The following is a 19,172-nucleotide window of genomic DNA, read 5'->3' as shown; positions in this document are numbered from 1 at the left end:
CTGTGAGCAAGACTAAATGTAATATAGCTACAAAATGATTCACATCTACCTCAAGTTGAATTATTTACTGTGCTTCCTCAAAGAGAAGCAGGCTGTGTATCACTGACTATTTTAATTTCGATAGAAAAGAACAGTCAGGAAACAAATACAAGTTGTTCACCATGGAAGGACCTGGGGAGGCGTCCACTCCAGCCCCTGATGCCGCGGATTAAAATAGCACAAACTCTCCCAGAGACCAAGAGAGTTGGTCAAGGAAGTTCATTAATGGAGAGGTTGCTTGGAGATCTGTCTCTTCACCTTCAGGAGAGTGTTATTTCTAGTAAAATCTAACTTGTTTGGCTGTAGGATTTTTGCATTTTCCTGGATAAAAGCAAGAGTGGTCATTTGAAAATATTTCCTTCTGGGTTCAAGCTGAGGGTGGTCCCAGCGATAAGTAAGGCCCAGCATCAGCTGATGAGGGGTTTGTGGGTCTGGACAGACTACAGTCGATGCTTTCTCTCATTCCTCGTTCCAGTTTCCCGAAGGCTGTTCTATGTGGGGAAACATGGCTAGCAGTAGATTAAGGAAGGGCTGGAATGGTAGAAAGGGAAAATAGTCTCATTTGTTTTTCAGCTTCATGAGGTAGGTTTGACATATAAAATTCCAAGATATTTAAAGTGCACACCTGATGGTTTGATTCATATATGCATTGTGAAATGATTCTCCTCATCAATTCAGTTAACATAGCTATCCCCCCATATATAAACCTTCTTATTATTTTTGGGGGGGGAGAATATTTATGTTCATATTCCCTAATCAAATTTCAGTTATACAATACAATATTGCAACTGTAGCCATCATGTTACATATGAGACCCTCGGATCGTATTCATCTTATCACGGAAGGTGTGTTCAGTGAGCAGAAAGGAGAGGAAGGATTGACTATCTGAATACAAACTCAAGTCTTTCTTTAGAGCTCAGTGCCCAAGCGTAGCCTTCTACATCTTCTGTTAGAATCAGCAGGGAAGCAACATTGGGGCAGAGGTAACCACTCCATTTCTCTATACTTAAAAAACTCTGCATCCTAGCTTTGTTGGTCAGATCCAGTTAACCACGTTCATTGTTTTATTTAGTGCTATACACAGGAAGGTAGAAAATACAACATATAACCACAGTCATAATACACAAGGCTTCCTTATGGTCACTATTTTTTCTTATAAGTTCATGGAATCATGATGAACACATTATTTTAAAAGGAAAGCATAATAAGATAAAGCAATGCTGTATTGCAGCCCAACTAAAGCTATGTACATATGCTTACATAATTTATGATCTATGTATAATTCATATGTGTACAAACACCATACTTTATTGAGGTAAAATAGCACAGCAAGGTTAAAAAACACATGGCTAAGTTCAGTACAGGCTTTTCAATACTGTTGAAAGCTACTCTACTACCACAAAGGCCTCCAAAGGGCTGGTATTCACCTACTGATAAATATTTAGACTATTTATATTTTGCTCTTTTGATAAGTAAGCCAAAATAAGAATATATTTTAAGGCAACCTTTTTAATTGTCAGCCTTTCTTATTTTATCTGCTTTGTGGTATGTACTATTCACAGTGACAATTAAAATATTGAACAATAAGGGCAAAGATTGGCAAATTCACCTTGAATCATCTTATTCTCTTATAAAATTTTTTCTCTGTTATATACAGACATCATGTATTTTATTAAATTTATTGGGGTGACATTGGTTAATAGGATCATATAGGTTTCAAGTGTACATTTCTATGATACACGATCTATATATTGCACTGTGTACTCACCACCCTAAGTAATATTTTTCAGCAACCTTCAACTTCCAATTCTGAGAAGTAATATTATTGCTTTTTGGATCCTATATGCTTACTGAAAGCTATGTGTTACAGATTTTCAGTCTTGATTTTATGTTCAGAAAAGCATCTACACAAGTCTCAATGCTGTTTTTTTTTTTTTTAAAAAATCAGAAAATGAGAACTTATATAATACAGGGTGTCCTGTCTGCCAGCTATTCAACACTGCTGCTCACTTCCATTGTGTCTTTGGAAAGATAAACTATCCAGTATACCAGGTTGAATCCCGCGAACGCGACTGGGAAGAGAACCCGGGAATACTGATCTATTTTACTGGTGCCTCCAAAGGCTGGCGAGAGCGGCGGGGGCGTGACGGGTGTTGTCTGTAAGATAGGAGCTCGAGTGAGGACTCTGCTGGCTTCGGGGGAGGGAGCTATGGGCAAGGTCAGGGAGCTGATTCTTTTCTTCAGGTGATACTTGGAATCAGGATGCTGTGGGAAAAAGGACACACATAAATATACAGCCTAGATAAAGAATAGAGACCATGTATTTAGATTCATTGTTTTCATTATTGATAGATAGTGGTTGATGACCTACTATAGAAGACAAAAGAGCCACAAATTTTTATAGTGTATAATGGTACTTCTTTTCCAGGTAAATAGTCAAACACATTTTTAGAAGAAACTGATTTGGTTTCATCCAACATCCTATGAATTACTACATCAGCAATTGATGCCAAGCATGGCCCATGTCCCGGACACTGTATTGAATATTGTACCATTAGGAGGAAATGAACCAAGTTGGAAAAGCTTATCCACCCCCAGTCATGGTTAAGCCTACAGGACAATGAATTTGGGCAATGGGAGGAGATTTCAATGTGTGCTATGCAGACAATCAATTCACGTAAGAAAATAGCAGCTTAGTTGATTGACGTCATTCTTCTGCTTGGATGCCCAGCCTGCCTCATCACCTTTGCCCACTCCTAAATTTGAGCCAGCTGAGAATAAAGAAAAAACAGATGAGGGTGCTCATGCGTGTCCAAAGCTAGTGACGGAGTAGAAGTAACCTTAGCTGAGTAAGATAACCGCTCATCCCTTGCAGTACAACTGCCTCTTCGCTCACAAGTTCTCTACGGAGAGCTCTCTGCTTCCCACTCAGAGAGTCTCCACTGGTTTCCCTCCACCTTAAGAAGCCAATAAAGTGTTTCATTTACTACTAACCTTAAAATTGTTATACACTCTTCTCTGTCATTAAATTTCTGTTCCATTGAAATCATAAGACAACCCATTTTAGTCCTGAAAGGGATATTGAGCACAGGAATTGATAGGTGACAAAGCCTAGGTTCAGGTGGGGGAAATGTGGCCCCGCCCCAACCACCGCCCTGGTGGCTCACACAGCTGGTGATAAACCGCCCTGGTCAATTTCAGTGTGTGTTACATCCCCCAATTTTGTCATCTTTATGCTAAAGCCTTGGGCCTCATTCAGCAATTCTAACTCTGTTTGCTCTCAATTCCTTTCATGCTGTTGAAGACTAGGGGCCCTTCCTCTGATTCCTCTCTTTTCTTACCTGAATTCTGTAACGCAGTGATCCCCAACCTTTTTGGGGCCACGGACTGGTTTAATGTCAGAAAATATTTTCACAAACCAGCCTTCAGGGTGGGACGGATAAACGCACAAAATAAAATTATGCGACCGGCGTAAAATCTGTGCTATTTTTAAATATAATTGTCGAATTTATGAGACAAGCGTCAAGAGTGAGTCTTACACGGATGTAACAGAGGGAATCTGGTCATTTTTTAAAAATAAAACATTGTTCAGACTTAAATATAAACAAAACGGAAATAATGTAAATTATTTATTCTTTCTCTGCGGACCGGTACCAGTCCGCGGCCCGGGGGTTGGGGACCGCGGCTGTAATGGTCACTCTCCTTGTGGCCAGGTCATCCTGGCTGGATCTCCCCCTCCCAACACTTGCTGTGCGTAATCACCTGCTCTTGTAAAACCACCTTGTTTCCTCCCTGGCAGCGGAATCACCACTTTGTTGCCTGGCAGGGTCTGTTGCTCACGTGGGTAGACTCCTGTGGCTTCAGCCAGCCACCCTGCAGCCACAGGATGAGACAGCCACCTCTCCTGCGCTGGGTGAGCCACAGGACCAGATCGACCTGCCGATGTGGTGACATTTGGACTGCGGGAGACAACGGCCATGAGAGCCACTTTGCTGTTTCCCTTCCTGAATTTTGCTGTTTGATTTCTTACTGAGTATCTGAATAATAATAATCGTCAACAGAGAAGAGTTCAAGCCCAGGATGCTTGCAGGGGACATGGGAACATCTGTTCTTTCCCCAAAAGTGGAAGTGAAGCTGTGTAGTCAAGTCTAATTCAATAGGATCATGGTGAATTTCTAGCATGTAATATCTTTAGTTGTTTTGGCCCAGTATTGTGCTTGGGCACTCTGGACCGAACTGAAGAAATGACAGGTTTTGTATGCAAAAGATAATTTAAAATAGTTGAGGGAAGAATCTTCTGATTTAGGGCAGGAAATAAGTGATACTTTCTATTAAAAATAAATGACAGCTAAGGACTACTGTGCCCAGGGTCACCAGATATTGTATGGATAGGACCAGGGCAGTGGTGTTTTGGTCTCAATGTATGCTGCTCTCTTAGAGAGTAAGCACAGCAAGCACCATCTCATGTAAGCTTTGATCATCTAAGACTCTAATTTGAATTTTCATTCAGTAACTATGTTATTAATATATCCTTCACCAGATGTAGCAAAATGTGTTATGGTTTCGTTTTCCAAAAAAGAGTCTCTTCCTCCCAGATGTATGGACAGTTAAAATATTTAACTCTGGTAAAATTTCTGAAAATCATGATTAAGTCAATAGAGGGTAAGCCTTCAGAGCAGTTTTTTTCTCAATTTGTCAGCTTTTAATAGCACACATGGGCTGAGACTGGTGGGGTGTTTTTTTTTATTTGTTTTCTTCTTTAGGGAGAAAGGAAGCAGGTATTAAAAAGTTTATTGACATGAGCTAGTGATTGTAAAACATAATGTGTCATGAAAATGCAAGGCATTGTTTCTTCTCTCCCTCTTTGTTAAGAGATGTGGGGGAGGGAAAGATAACTGTCAATCTCCTGACATTGTCACAGTGTCACAAATGACTTAAAATGAGGTTGCCAAATTACTCCTTGTCCAGAATTCAGCAACATCATTCAAGACCAAACAAACGCCATGAAAAATTTAAGCACAATGGCATTAGCCTAGAATTAAAGGTTCTCTACAATAGGATTTCCCTCTTTTCCTCATTTATTTTCCCAAACAATCTCTATGGAGGGTTGCTTAAGAGCTAAGAGGATAGCTCTGGCCAGTGGCTCAGTGGATAGGTGTCAGCCCAGCATATGGACGTCCCAGTTTGATTCTGGTCAGGGCACACAGGAGAAGTGACCATCTGCTTCTCCCTTCTTCTCTTTCCCCTTTCTCTCCCTCTTCCCCACCTGATGCCAGTGGCTTGATTGGTTTGAGCATGGCCCTGGGCACTGAGGAAAGATTCATTGGAGCACATAAGCCTCAGACACTAAAAATAGCTTGGTACTTAAGCATCAGCCCCAGATGGGGTTGCTTGGTGGATCCCAGTTGGGGTGCATGCAAGAGTCTGCCTCACTATCTCCCCTCCTCTCACCTAAAAGAAGTTAAGAGGATAGAAAAGTCAGAAAGCCCTAGATTTCAAGCCCACATATACTACACAGCTGCTGTATGACTAAAACGTGTCATAGATTTTATAGACTCCCCATAAGCTTCAATTTACTTTCTTTAGAGTTAGGGACAATTATTACTTTCTTTGTGCTTTTTTTTTTCTTTAAGAATTTGAGAAAGACTCTAGAAATTCTGGGTCTAGCTCTGTGTCCAATTCTACCAGCTGTAGCCTAAATGCAAGCAAATTTGACAGTTTCTCCATAGTGATATATTTTCTCCACAGTGATACGATAGTTTTAAAAAAATCAGATAGCCTAAAACGCCATCAAACACTTCACGTTTTCAAAATTATTTTGAAATTTTTACACACACACACACACACTTTGTACAACTTTTTGGCCTGCTTAGTTACTACAGCTCTCCTAGCTATCCAACATCCTTCCTTCTAATACTACTTCTGTGATGCCCTGCCTCCTTTCCTGACATGCATGGTAGAGGCTTATCATTGTCATGTGTAAGAGCTCTGCCATGCCTAGCCAGTGCACAGAACATAGTATATGCTTAATAAACCTATGCTGAATCAACCAATGAATGAAAATCTAAACAGTTTTCAAAATGTCTTTCAGTAGTCAGGCAAAAAGAAAGGAACAAAAGATCTTATGATTCTGACTCATCACACTTTAGTGTATTATTTTACATGATGCTATAGGTAACATACTGGCGGCAAGCACGGCGCCGCGCCTTGCAGCATCATGTTGCTCATTCCTAGAAGGAGTCTGCCATGTAAAAAATCTCATTTGCATTTTGAAGATGAACCAATGAAGGCTTAGGCAGGAAGCTCACACAAGTAGTAGCTGGCAGTGCCTGAATCCAATCTTTCTCAGATTCCAAAGAACACACTCACAATTATTGTTTCTTCCCGTCAGCTTTACATTGCAGGGGATGGTTTCCCAACCCCAGAACTGTTGACATTTTGAGTGGGATATGCCTTTGTTGTGGGAGGCTGTCCTGTACAGCATGGGATGTTGAACAGCATTGCTGTCCTCTCCCCACAAGATGCCTGCAGCATGCGGGGAGCCCCCTCTCTCTGGAGTTTTGACAACCAAAAATATCTCCAGACCTTGAGAATATCCTCTTGGGGGAAATTCAGCTACCATTGAGAATCATTGGCTTGTAGAGTTACACCTGGCCCATGGCCCAATGGCAATAGGAGAATTCCTAGCAGGCAGCAATACGAGGTACCCAAGGAAATGCATGAAGCCCAGCCAACACTCAGGCTGGGTAAGCAGCTCCTGGATAATTGAGAATTCGCAGTACAGGAGAATGGGCATCAATTTAAAAGAATCACATTGAGCCTGACCTGTGGTGGCGCAGTGGATAAAGCGTCGACCTGGAACGCTGAGGTTGCCGGTTCAGAACCCAGGGCTTGCCCAGTAAAGGCACATATGGAGAGTTGATGGATGCTTCCTGCTCCTCCCCCCTTCTCTCTCTCTCCCCTCTCTCTAAAAATGAATAAATAAAAATCTAAAAAAAAAAATTAAAAAAAAAAGAATCACATTGAATTTCTGAAATGAACAGAAAGCCAATTTTCCAAACCAAGCCACAGGTTTGCATGAGACCCCGCCCGCCTGCTCATTGTAAGCTCAGCGGCTTCCATGGATGGTAAAACAGGCTTTTGTCAGAGTCCAGATGAGGGCTCAGCTTGGGGCTGTCACTGTTTTGAGTGGAACACCTGTGGTTTTGAATTTTTCCAGGGCTCCCCTGCTGCTGAGTGCCATCCTGCCTTGGGTATTTTTAGAGCGCAGCTTTGTCTTAAATAACACCATATTGCAAAGGTGCTTTGAATCAAACTGGACTTTATGACAATCAATTATTGGAGGTAGGGATAAGGCATTGGGGAAGTACTTAGAGCAATTTGCATACAATGGTCAGTGAGTCTAATATATGACAGAGGAGGGGCAATGAGTTACCCCTCAAGAGAGATTCTGACTGGGGCTGCATCACTCAAGGGGCAGACACTGTATCTGCTTCTAGAGCCAGCAAACAGGGACATAAAAAATATGACAAAATATTTCTGAAAACATTAAGTATTTGACATTTTTAAACTATCAGTATTTTTAAATTATATCACTGTGGAGATAATGCATCACTTTTGCAGGAACACTGTCAAATTTCCTTGCATCTAGGCTACAGCTGGTAGAATTGGAAACAGAGCTGAACCAGGAATTTCTAGAAAGAAGCAGCTTTATTGGCAGCAATCTAGTGGGTCGGTGGTTCTAGGGGCATGTCTGGAAACCATATCGGAGTGTTTGGACAGGGAAGAATGACATATTCTATGGGGATTTGATAGAAGATATGGGGAAAGAATTAACCATCTACACCCCTCATGTCATTGACCTCGCTCTCTCTAAAGTCATACAATGGCACAGCCACGAGAAGGGGAGCCATGAACTTTCTGGTGCTCAGTGTCTCTGATGGTCTTAAGTCAACCCTTAATTCTACTGAGGGATGGTAGCACTCAAAGAAACCTTGGCAATATTTGGAGCAGAGGAGGTAAATCTTTCAGTTTCCTGTGCTTCAAAGGGCAGCATGGTAATGGCCCAGCAGATATTCCAACCTTGAAACAGAAAGGACATAACGTCTTATTTCCCTCTCTATGCCCAAGTGTCTAGCGACTGACTTAGCGCTTCTGGAGCAGGACCAAGTTCCTGCTTCTGTTCTCAGATTAGGCATCTCTTCCCTCAGAATGCTGACCACTCCAGTCTGGGTTAGGGTCTCTTGTATGGCTCTCTGTCAGCCCACCACCCATCTAAACACAGCCTTTGTCATGTGGCTCAGTGGTTTGCCTCTCTTCCCACTAAAAAAGGTCAATGAGGGAAGAGGCCCTTATTGACGTCACTCATTAATGTATCCTCAGCTTTCTACAAAGGATCTGGCACATGAAAGTACTTAAAAAAGGGTCAGTGCACACATAGGTACTCAATAAATAGGTGCTAAGTGCAAAGGAAAAAATGAATAAATGAATAAACAATGTAATCAGTATAAAATATACCTATTGTCCTAACTAATGACATTTTGGTCAATTTTGTTTGTAGATAATTTACTAAGAACCCCACAGCTCCTCTGAAAAAAAAAAAAAAAAAAAAAAAAAAGATCCTGGCTCTGTTCATGGGTCAGGGAGAGTGGGCATTCTCTTAAGAATAAGTAATGTGGGCTTTAGCTTTCAACTTAACAAGGAAGCTAGCAAAACATTCAGAAAGACATCAAGTTCTGAACTTGGTTTTACATGGAGAATAAGCATACTTCAGACACAAGTTCTGAAATACGAAGGCAGAAATAGCTCTCTAATACCAAGATAATATACCACATACAAGCATTAAAAAAAAAGTGCCCTATAAGTAGAAAAGAAATTGTGGACAATTTATTCTCAAAATCTAAAATATGTATTCTAAATGCCTTAAAAACAGAAAAGTAATTAGTCTATAGAGCCCTTCTGAGGAGTCCTTCCAGTTGCAGTACTAGATTTGAAATGTTTAGAATTCATTATTATTATTATAATTTATTTTAAGGTTAAAATCAGTGATAAACTTTTCTCCACATCCATTATAAGTAATTCCTTATAAAAAGCAATGAGTCCGTGAGAATACACAACTTAGCATTACATGAAATTTCCAAGCACTTATTTCATTTCAGCTTCATCATTGGCTTGCTATTGCAATGCCCAAGTTACTCAAATTATGTTATTTTGGTTACAACTGAATAGACATTATTAAATGTCATGGTATTTGAAAGGAAAAAAATGACCTAGCAATCATAATATACTATTGTGTTGTATAAATTGCAAATGTGTAATTTTTGTTCCCCTACATTATATATATATGTATATATGTATGTGTATATATATATATATATATATATATATACACACACACATATATGGCAGACTGCCCAGTTTTGACATAAATAAATAAAATAAAATGTTCCATGTAATCATCTCTATGTATTTTTGACATCTCCAAGATTTGTACTGTTAGGTTTAGTTATTTTTTTTTATTTTTACACTTTGACCTAGCCTTTTAGAAACCAAATTACTGTTCATTTCCTTAAAACATTTTAAGTAGAGCCAGGCTTAGAAATATATTTTTCATTAAAAAAAAAAGTCAACTTGCAAAAAAAATGTACTTTGAGATGATTTAAATGCAATATTTTATCCAACTTCCCAAAAGAACTGCTCATTATATATTACTATTTTAGAATTGCAGAAGATAGTTTATATGAAGACCTGAGATCTTAAATTCCATCTTATTAATAAATTATAACTTTAAAATAATAGGCTAAGGAAATAATAACTCCACTTTCTTCAAAGATTTGAAATCATATTCCCTTCATTAATATATATTTCAAAAGAGTTGAAGTAAAGAAAATGGTCTTTTTATTTCTATATCAGATCAATGAGCATATTCAAAGTCATTGGAGTTATTCTTTTACCCTGTTTCTTATAAAATTCTCTTTGATTTTTACTGTTTTTTAAGTAACAGACTGTTAAACTGAATTCTGATAAACATTAATTCTTCCTTCTGATAACTATATATTAATATATGACCTTTGGACAATATGTCAATTATATGTTTATATAAATACAGATGACTTATGACTTACAACATAATCACTTATTTTTACAAACATAAAATAATTCTCAAAAATATTTGGAATTGATCTTTTCTGAAAAAAAATAATTTTCAAGTGTTTTGATTGAATTTTCAGACTAACATTTTTGTGAAAAAAATTATATTTTTGTGACCTTTCAAAATATATCTATATTTTTTTTAAAAATCATTACATCAAGGGAAGAATTTTGGAGATGACATAACATATATTCTGAAAATATTTTATGTTTTTTTTTTTTTTTTTTTACTTTATTTATTCATTTTTAGATAGGAGAGAGAGACAGAGAGAGAGAAGAGGGGAGGAGCTGGAAGCATCAACTCCCATATGTGCCTTGACCAGGCAAGCCCAGTCTTTCGAGCCGGCGACCTCAGCATTTCCAGGTCGACGCTTTATTCACTGCGCCACCACAGGCCAGGCAATATTTTATGTTTCAGTGTTTAAGGAATTGTCAGGAAGGGGAGGGCTCTGCAATGCTGTTGATATCAGGAATTATAAAATCAATTCCTAGTTTTTCTACCAACTAATAATTTTCCTCTCTGACTCTCTGTTTTCAATTTGTAAGTGGAAGTAATTAGACTGAATCACTAGATAACATTTTTTGTTTTTTTAACAAGGGATAATTCAAGAAAAAAACCTTTAAATGATATATTTCTGCTTCTCATGGGAATAGCCTTATTTTATTCCTTAGGGAAAATGTGAATTCTCAAACAAGTTTCTTAATTTACCAAAGAGAAAAGTTTCAGTAAAAAATTATTTTTTTAGCCAATAAATGCCTGAATATCTAAGGTAAAATACACATAGCTTTTTAATTTTTGTCATAAAAGTTAACCAAGACTTAGCTGAACTGAATGTGATTTTATGATTTGGAAAGGTTCATGAGAATTGATCAACTCTAAGGAAATTTTCAGTCTAAAGTACCTGCATTACTAACTTTTACAGAACAAAGTTTTCCTATTTTCAAGAGCCACTATTTGGAGTTTATATTCATATACAAATGTATACTTGTCAGTCAGTTCTATGCTCCATTAAAAAGTGTGTGCAGCTTAATTGTTGGGAGAATGAACTCACATGTGAAATTGAAATTTGGGGGCACATTTATGACCCTTGCATTATCAATGCTATCATTGGTTTCATATTCAAACCACCTGAGGGGACCAGAGCTTAGCCAGAAGTCTAAACTTAGTTGTATGGATATTTCTCACTGATTATAAATCTTTGAATAAAGCCACATCTACGTATATTATCCAAGCTTTAATATCATATATGAATATGAATATGAGGATGTTTTCATCTGAACTGAAACCTTGGCTAATGACTCAGCATTTCTAGACCCTAATACTCACGTCTTGCCCTCATGACATAAACCAGCAAGCAGATTTCTAATAAAAATTGTCTGTTCCTTAGGAGTCCCTGTTTGTTTTCTTCAGACTCTGAAGACTCAAAGGTTTATTAGGATCTTTTTTTTTTTTTTTTTTACTTTGTTCTCCATGGTTGTTTTAAGGGAACTTGTTCAGAGCAAACATCTAAAGGCTAAGAAGAATTTTTGTCTCTGAGAGCTTGGAATCTGTCGCTACTAGAGAGGGAGAGAACGGAGTGCCAAACATTTAGGGCAAAGATAAATGAAGGATGGTTGCTTGACTTTTTTCTATGAAGTTAAAAAATAAAAGTTGGCTTTGTAACCAGGCTTATGTAAGTTGTACTCAACTAATAGGACTTTTGGACTATCTGGTTGTTGGTGATCACTGTTTGGATTGCCTCATTTATTTATTTTTTCTAGTGAGATTAGTAAAGTAAACAATTACCAAGACAAGCTCAGCTTCCAAGGGTTCAGTCGCTTTTGATATTGTCACGGGGGGTGAGGCTGCCATCTGCGCCTTCCGTTTGGCCTTCTGGGTCTGGAGATTGGTGAAGTAATTGACAGCTGCAAACTCAATAAGAGCAGAGAAGACGAAAGCAAAGCAAACGGCTATGAACCAGTCCATGGCGGTGGCGTATGACACTTTCGGCAAAGAGTGGCGGGCGCTGATGCTTAAAGTGGTCATGGTTAAGACGGTGGTGATCCCTAACACAGAAAAGAATGAGATGCAGTATTAGCATTGAGGATCAAATAATAAGCTAAAATGGGAACGTGTTAGTGGTCGGGATTGAACACTCTCCAAATGTAATTTTTGCTGTTATTTTATTGTTTTATAATTGTTCACAATTATTATCGTAAGCATTATCGTTTTTGTATCCTTCAATATCTAGTGTAGTGACTTGTACATTTTAGTTAACTCAAAACATATTTTTTTAATTGATGTAGCATAACTACTGTATAAATTAAGTCATGAAAATTCTAGTTGTTTACTTCTTGAGAAAACTTAAAGCAAATTATAACTAAAGTAACAAAACCTTGAACTCCTGATCAATTTTAATAACTAATAATATATTGTATCATAGTTAAGATGTCTCTCTGGTATGAGTAATAATCATAAATTAGGTTCCTGAATTTGTAAAAAAATCTCTAGCTTGGTTTTAAGGTGAAATATTTACTTGTAAGGAAATAATTTCATCATTAATCTACCAGAAGTTTTCTGTCTTAAATTATGACCTGAGGAATTTATATAATTTGATTATTGTCAATATGATTATATAGATATTTTATAATTTGCAGAAAGATCTATTTTAATACAGTAAATTTAAAAGTCAAAATTCATCTGAGATTTAAGTTCAATGTAGGTCTTCTTTAGGAACTGCTGAATTCATAATCATGAAAACTCAGGAAAAAACAGTTTTGATGATATTTTCGGTTACATCTCTTTTTCTTATTTTACTTTGATTTATCAAAACTAGTAGTGATTTTATACATCATAAGTGGAACTAAATATTTAGGTTGAACCATGGGAAACTAGTAGTATTTATTTTTAGACCTAAAAAGATGGCAATATTTTTATAATTCAAACTAACACAAGTAAGTGACCTACAACTTATGTGATAGTGAATTCAATAACTTAGCCTTTGCTTTTATGGATTTACATGTCAGTCTTTACTTTTATGCTTGCCCTTGGTTATGAAAAATCAAATCAAGATTAGAAAAAAAGAAACCCTACTAAATAGGGCATGGGAAAGTCACAAGAAACCAGCCAGAACTCTCACTGAGACTGATTTCTTTGTTGCACAAAACTTACCATAATATAAGGGTCATGTTCCATGATACATGTGTCTTAATGAGATATGAGGCTGTTTCCTTTGTGGACTGAAAAAGTGCACTGGTGTGAATATTTCCCAACATGTTCAACAGGCATAGGAGCTGGAGGATGAGTTGGCATAGAGCCCAAAGAATGACACTTACCAAAGACAGTTCTGGCGGGGACTGACTCCTTATTAATCCAGAAAGACACCTGGGAAAGGATGACGGTCATAATGCAAGGTGTATATATCTGTATCATGAAGTAGCCCATTTTTCTTTGCAAGTGGAAGTAAACCGTCATTATTACGTATTCACCTGTTGGAAGACCCATATATCAGTATTATTGTGTTGACAGTGTGTAAAAAGAATATAGCTGGGAATAAATCTCACAGGTCTTTAAATTAAGGGCTGGAAGAAAACAAGTGAAGGCATATTTTAATATGTGGCAGATACATTGATCAGCAGATGATAGATACATCATCAGCTCATTGTTTGGGGTGGGATTCATTGAGTCATACAAACCTACTCATTCCAAGGATACACAAACTGCTATGGTTGCAAAATCGATTTAAAGAAAGCTACTCATCACTTCATGACATGAAACTTATCTAAGGATGGCTTATGTAGAGGAAAAAGAAATAAATATGTTGAGGTGCACATTGGTGTCACCTTGCAGGATTGCATTTATGTGTTGGTCAAACTCTCACCTGTGTTAGATTTAATCGTCTCACTAGATACTGTTTGTCCAATCAGATCATACTGCAGGAGGCTTGAAGATTCTTCTGGGACTTCAACTGAGTAAAGTGGTCCTTTCTTCCATGTATATATGATTTCACTTTTGGGGTAGGCATCTGAATTTTTAAACAAATTAAAAATAATAGTGAATCTGGCTAGTGATTTAAATTTCAAATCAGATTTTGTCTATATGAAAAGAAAATTTTACTTAATGCTTTTCTTTAATCTGGGTGACTTAAAATCACTAACTATGACAGATATGATTAAGTGAATATATTACTAGAACCACACTTTGAATCTCATAGCAATAGTCCTGTTTTTGCTTTCCAGTCTCTCATTAAAACCAAATAATTACATATTCTGAATGCATTATTGGACTCTCAGAAGCTTTTTATGATAACTTACAACTCCCGAACTTGAGTGGGCAAGCATGCCCATCCATAGGAAAGTTAACCAGCTTCATGGGACAGTCAGCATTGATGGTAAGCCTAGGGACATTGAAATGAATGGTTCTGAGTTAGTATCATGGACAAAGCATTTGTGCAGAGGAAGTAGAACTGGGGAAACCTTACCTCATGGTGTAGAGAATGGTTCCATTCTGCATTATTCTGAAGAGTTTATTAGGAGTTGTCATATTGTGAGCAATTGACTTTTTGCCATTCCTGAAAAAAGTGTCAGGTGTCCAGATTTTACTGACCATCAAGTTATTCAAACTCAAAATCTCAGTTGGCCCCCTAAACTTCAACCTCTCATCAGTCCAAGTCTGGCGGAAGAAAACATCCATGGTATACTCCTAAGAGAAAATAAGATATTCATGCAGGCTGGGGAGATGGTTTCTTAAGGATAGTTTATTCACTACTCAAATATTATAATGTACCCAGTCCTAATACTTAAGGAGTGAAACAACTTTTCATGATAATAACCTATCAGGAAAGACATAATTTCAGTAAATTGTTATTTTTCTCAAACTCAACGATTGTATTGTTATAAAAGATAGTGCTGTCTTGTGCAAACTTCCCTCTTTATTCTTGAACATCCTCACCATACTTCTTTTTCTGTTACCCATCTCTCTCCATCTATTAGCCCATCAATTCCCCCATCCTTAATTTAGAAGAAAAATATGAAAAAGATTCAGAGTTTAGGTTTTGTGCTGCTCTCCTTACCATCAGCTAGTCTAACCACATAAAATAAGGTTCAAGTATCCCCAGATTTCAAATAATACAGTAGAATGCTGTTATGGGTATTTATACTTGGATGACTCAGTTTTCAAATAGAACATATGATAGTAAAATGATTGAAGATTCTGGTTAATGAATGATCTCCTTTTGAGTCTCAGGACATTTATTTCTTAAACTACTCCTCCCTGTGACCTCCTCTTCCTTTATTTTCTTTCTTTTTCTTTTCTCCTCTTTCTCTTCCTCTTTCACCTCTTCCTTTTTTCCTTTGTTTCCTTCTTCCTTGTTTTCTTTTTTTTTTTTTTTTTTAATAATTTTTTTTCTTATTTATTCATTTTTAGAGAGGAGAGAGAGAGGGAGAGAGAGAGAGACAGAGAGAGAGAAGGGGGGAGGAGCTGGAAGCATCAACTCCCATATGTGCCTTGACCAGGCAAGCCCAGGGTTTTGAACCAGCGACCTCAGCATTTCCAGGTCGACGCGTTATCCACTGCGCCACCACAGGTCAGGCCTCTTCCTTGTTTTCTTTTCTTGACAACTTGCAAAGCAGCCTTTGAAAAATACGCTAATAACCTTTCATCTATAATTATAGTAAAACATAATGAGACACTTCTTTAGAAAGTTATGTTTATTTCGGTTTTAGGATTTATATTGTACTTTTCAGAGGAAAGGCTACCTAAGAACTTTGAGAGCATATTTTAATCTACTGTTTTTCTAGAAGACTAGTTTAGGTTCTCATTGCCACTTCCTATAAATATCCTTTTATGAATCCCACAACCATCTGTACCTACAGCAGAGTCCCCAGATCACCTACTTGTCTAGTCACAAAAGAAAAGGTAAAATGCATTAGCTTTTACAAATAACTCCCTTTACTCTTTTAATTAAGTATACTGAAAATGAAGTACTCCAAAAATAAATTAAAAAATCTATGTTTTAAGTTTCATAGATAAGTCTCCACATACTCTTACATGGTGCCTTTGTTGGCTTTTCATTTTGCTACACCAAACATTTATGAGGACTTCATAAGGATGAGGAAAACCTTCTCTTTGTAGGGGAGAATCAGTGCATGACGTGTGGATAGAAGAGAGGATATTGTCTTATACAATCCCTCAGATTAAAGTGGGCAAGCAAAGCCCTTAGTGAAGGAGTTAAGCCAGTAAGCTGCTCTAATGGCTATGCCCTCCCAGCCTGAGTTGCACATTGCATTGTATTGCTTGGTAACAATGCCCATTATCATTGGGTCTGGGACATGGCCCACTCGTCCTCTAAGAAAAGTTACCCTCCTCACTCAGAGCTCACTCACCATCTCCACATCTGATACGGGCCCAAAACTGGTCACGTAAATGTCTGTCTTGACTTCAGTGACAGCACCTGAAATTAGCCCAGAAGGTTGGGGGCAGTTATCACCAGTGATGGTAAAGGAACTGAACTGAATGACCTTATAATAGACCCCCTTCTCACAGCCAGAATCTGCAGCCCAACCTAAAGTAATCCCAGGAATGGGGCCCTTGAGTTCTTCAACTCTGACAATTCATACCAGTTGCCTTATTTTGAGTTAATCTGGTCAACTGGGGGAATTTAAGGAAAAGAAGCAAACTAGGTCAGTACTCCAATAAAAATAATAACAGTAACTAACATATTGATGGCTTTGATGAGAACCAACGCTAAGAAAAAGTGTCTTACATGGAGAATCCCATCCAACACACAGAACTCTAGAAGGCGAGCACTGTTCATGCATTCAATGGAGAACACTGATGCTCAAGGAATGCAAATAGCTTACATGTAAGGTCACTAACTGAGGACAGGCAGAGCCTGAATGGGAATGCACACATAGCCTCTCTCCAGTACCCCTGCACTTGCCCCCTCAGCTCTCCTTCTGAGGCCTCTAGACCTTGGAATGGCAGTAAGTGGGGGGGGGGGGAGAGAGCAGGAGAGTATGGATGTCTGGTCTACCAAAGGATGCTGCTTATCACCTCCAAATCCCGGGCGCAGCCGATTGTCATAGCCTTCAAGCAAGTTGTCCAGGATCCGGCTGATGTTCTCCGAGTAGAAGTTCCCTTCATCTTCAAGCTTCCCTAGGGCATTTTCTACCCTGTGGGTAGACAATCAATGATCCCCACGGCCAGCCTCAGTCAAAATGAGCTGTTCAATCCCCCTTGTATTCCCTCTACACACACACAACTACATGCCATGCCACCCAGGCTCCTTTCATGATTTGGTATAGAAGTCACCCAGGGGGAGATATGTGCTTTCCCTTTCCCCTGAGCTAAAAAGGAAAGAAATCAGGAAGAAAAAATCTTACTCACCACAAAATAATGTACAGCCAGGGCAGAGGGGATGCCATTCTGCAGTGCACTGAATGCCCACTTCGCCTTCGTCCTGGTTGCTCCTCCCCACTGACCAGCTCCCCTGTGCCAATCAACCAGAGCAACCTTCTGGACCCCTCATATCCCTTTTCCTCATTTGTGTCCAGCCAGTAATCCAGTAGAGGGTAAGGTTGCCAGAAAAAAATTGCAAGGGTCCCCCTTGCTCTCTTGGGGACTCGTTTCTTTCTCTTCACCTGGAACACGGTGGTTTGTGATCTTAGACTGTGTCCCGATGGACACCCAGCCACCTCTGACTGACTCATTTGGGAAATGAGAGTCGGAAAGGGCAGTGCATGGTTGGAGAACAGTGACAATAATCGAATAAGGCATTAGGGGAGATTAGAAGGAAGAAATCCACCGCTAGTGTTGGCATGGAATTAGCAGAGCCCTGGGAGAGAATCTGGAAAGCAGTGGCATCTTGCTGATTGAGATTATGTTCCAATGGGCTTAGCATTTATTATTTCTATGGTTCACAGAAGGATTCCTACCCAGCTCTTCCTGCTGAAAAAGTCTAGTGATACTGGGATCCTCTTGGGTTTTCTTTCTGATTTCATCAGCTTTCTTGCATCAGACACACCTTTCTTGTGTGTTTAAAAATTGACCCTAATTATTCATTAAAAAAAGACAAACATAACCCAGTAGAACAATTCCTGGCCATTTTGCCAGTGGGTTAGTGTTTTCTTTGAGTATTTTGCTGATCCTTCCCATCAAATGTGCATCCTCTCAAGCCACAATATGTAAGTGGGTCTTACCACTATCTTTAGAAACCTGGCCAGTTTCATGAGTGCTGCCTATAGGATACAATGTCTGGAAACAGCTGATTACAGTTCCCCATGTAGAAATGCTGTGAGAGTAAAGCATCCATGGGCATGGTTAATGAGGCTGTTGCTGGCACTGTTTTACTAGGCTTGCCACAGGTCAAAATGAAATGTTTGAACACAAGAAATAGCATTCTCTACCCAGTCTGGTAGGTGCAAAATGGAGTAAGAGAAGTCTTTAAAGAGACTTAAAATTTTAATCTTTAAATTAAATGTTAAACACAATAAAGGAAAGCATTATATATATATAATATTAGTTATATATTATGTATATATTGATTATATGTGTTAATATGCATATATTAATTCAGAGACATAAAAACAAGACTTCAATGTAGCGCCTCACTATCCTCCTGCCAAATCAAAGCCACTCACTATCTGCCCAATTCACCCAAGTCTGTACCTTCAGAACCTAAATTCCACAAAAGCAATGGCAACTATTGCAGGCATGGAGCACAATATTAAGAGTCATTTCTGAAGAAATGACATAAGTCATTTGAGAAGCATTTCAAAGGATTATGTATAGCCAAAAAGAAATAATAGAAAACACTGAAATAAACATATGTGCACATATATCTTTGCAAATAAATGTTTTCAAATATTTCAAATAGCTACCCAGAAGAGGGGTTGCTGCATCATACAGTAACTCTATTCTTAATTTTTTGAGAAACCTCTATAATCTTTTCCATAGTGGCTGCACCAGTTTACATTCTCACCAGCAGTGAATGAGGTTTTACTTC

At 38.3% G+C, this 19,172-nt stretch overlaps 1 protein-coding gene across 1 annotated transcript; it reads right to left on the bottom strand.

The window, feature by feature from the left end:
- Window positions 1-1,098: 1,098 nt before the first annotated feature.
- GABRA6 (gamma-aminobutyric acid type A receptor subunit alpha6) lies at window positions 1,099-17,873 on the bottom strand. The gene is made up of 9 exons (XM_066277490.1): window positions 17,555-17,873; window positions 17,222-17,340; window positions 16,552-16,619; window positions 14,649-14,869; window positions 14,482-14,564; window positions 14,049-14,192; window positions 13,504-13,656; window positions 11,975-12,234; window positions 1,099-2,304 (listed from the first exon to the last, which is right to left on the bottom strand). The coding sequence occupies exons 1-9, from the start codon at window positions 17,590-17,592 to the stop codon at window positions 2,029-2,031; spliced, it is 1,362 nt and encodes a 453-aa protein (XP_066133587.1). The 5' UTR covers window positions 17,593-17,873; the 3' UTR covers window positions 1,099-2,028.
- Window positions 17,874-19,172: the final 1,299 nt, after the last annotated feature.

Source organism: Saccopteryx bilineata, chromosome 4 (assembly GCF_036850765.1).
Source record: "Saccopteryx bilineata isolate mSacBil1 chromosome 4, mSacBil1_pri_phased_curated, whole genome shotgun sequence".
Classification (NCBI taxonomy): domain Eukaryota; kingdom Metazoa; phylum Chordata; class Mammalia; order Chiroptera; family Emballonuridae; genus Saccopteryx; species Saccopteryx bilineata.
The sequence above is the reverse complement of the archived record's forward strand: the minus strand, read 5'-3'. Positions and strand labels throughout refer to the sequence as shown.

Excerpts from the sequence above, each read along its gene's own strand:
- GABRA6 (XM_066277490.1), bottom strand. The coding sequence starts at position 17,592 with ATGGCATCCCCTCTGCCCTGGCTGTACATTATTTTGTG. Across the intron at positions 17,341-17,554 it reads TGGCTGTACATTATTTTGTG|GGTAGAAAATGCCCTAGGGA; the intron begins GTGAGTAAGATT and ends GTCTACCCACAG. Across the intron at positions 14,870-16,551 it reads CCGTATCAGATGTGGAGATG|GAGTATACCATGGATGTTTT; the intron begins GTGAGTGAGCTC and ends ATTTTCTCTTAG.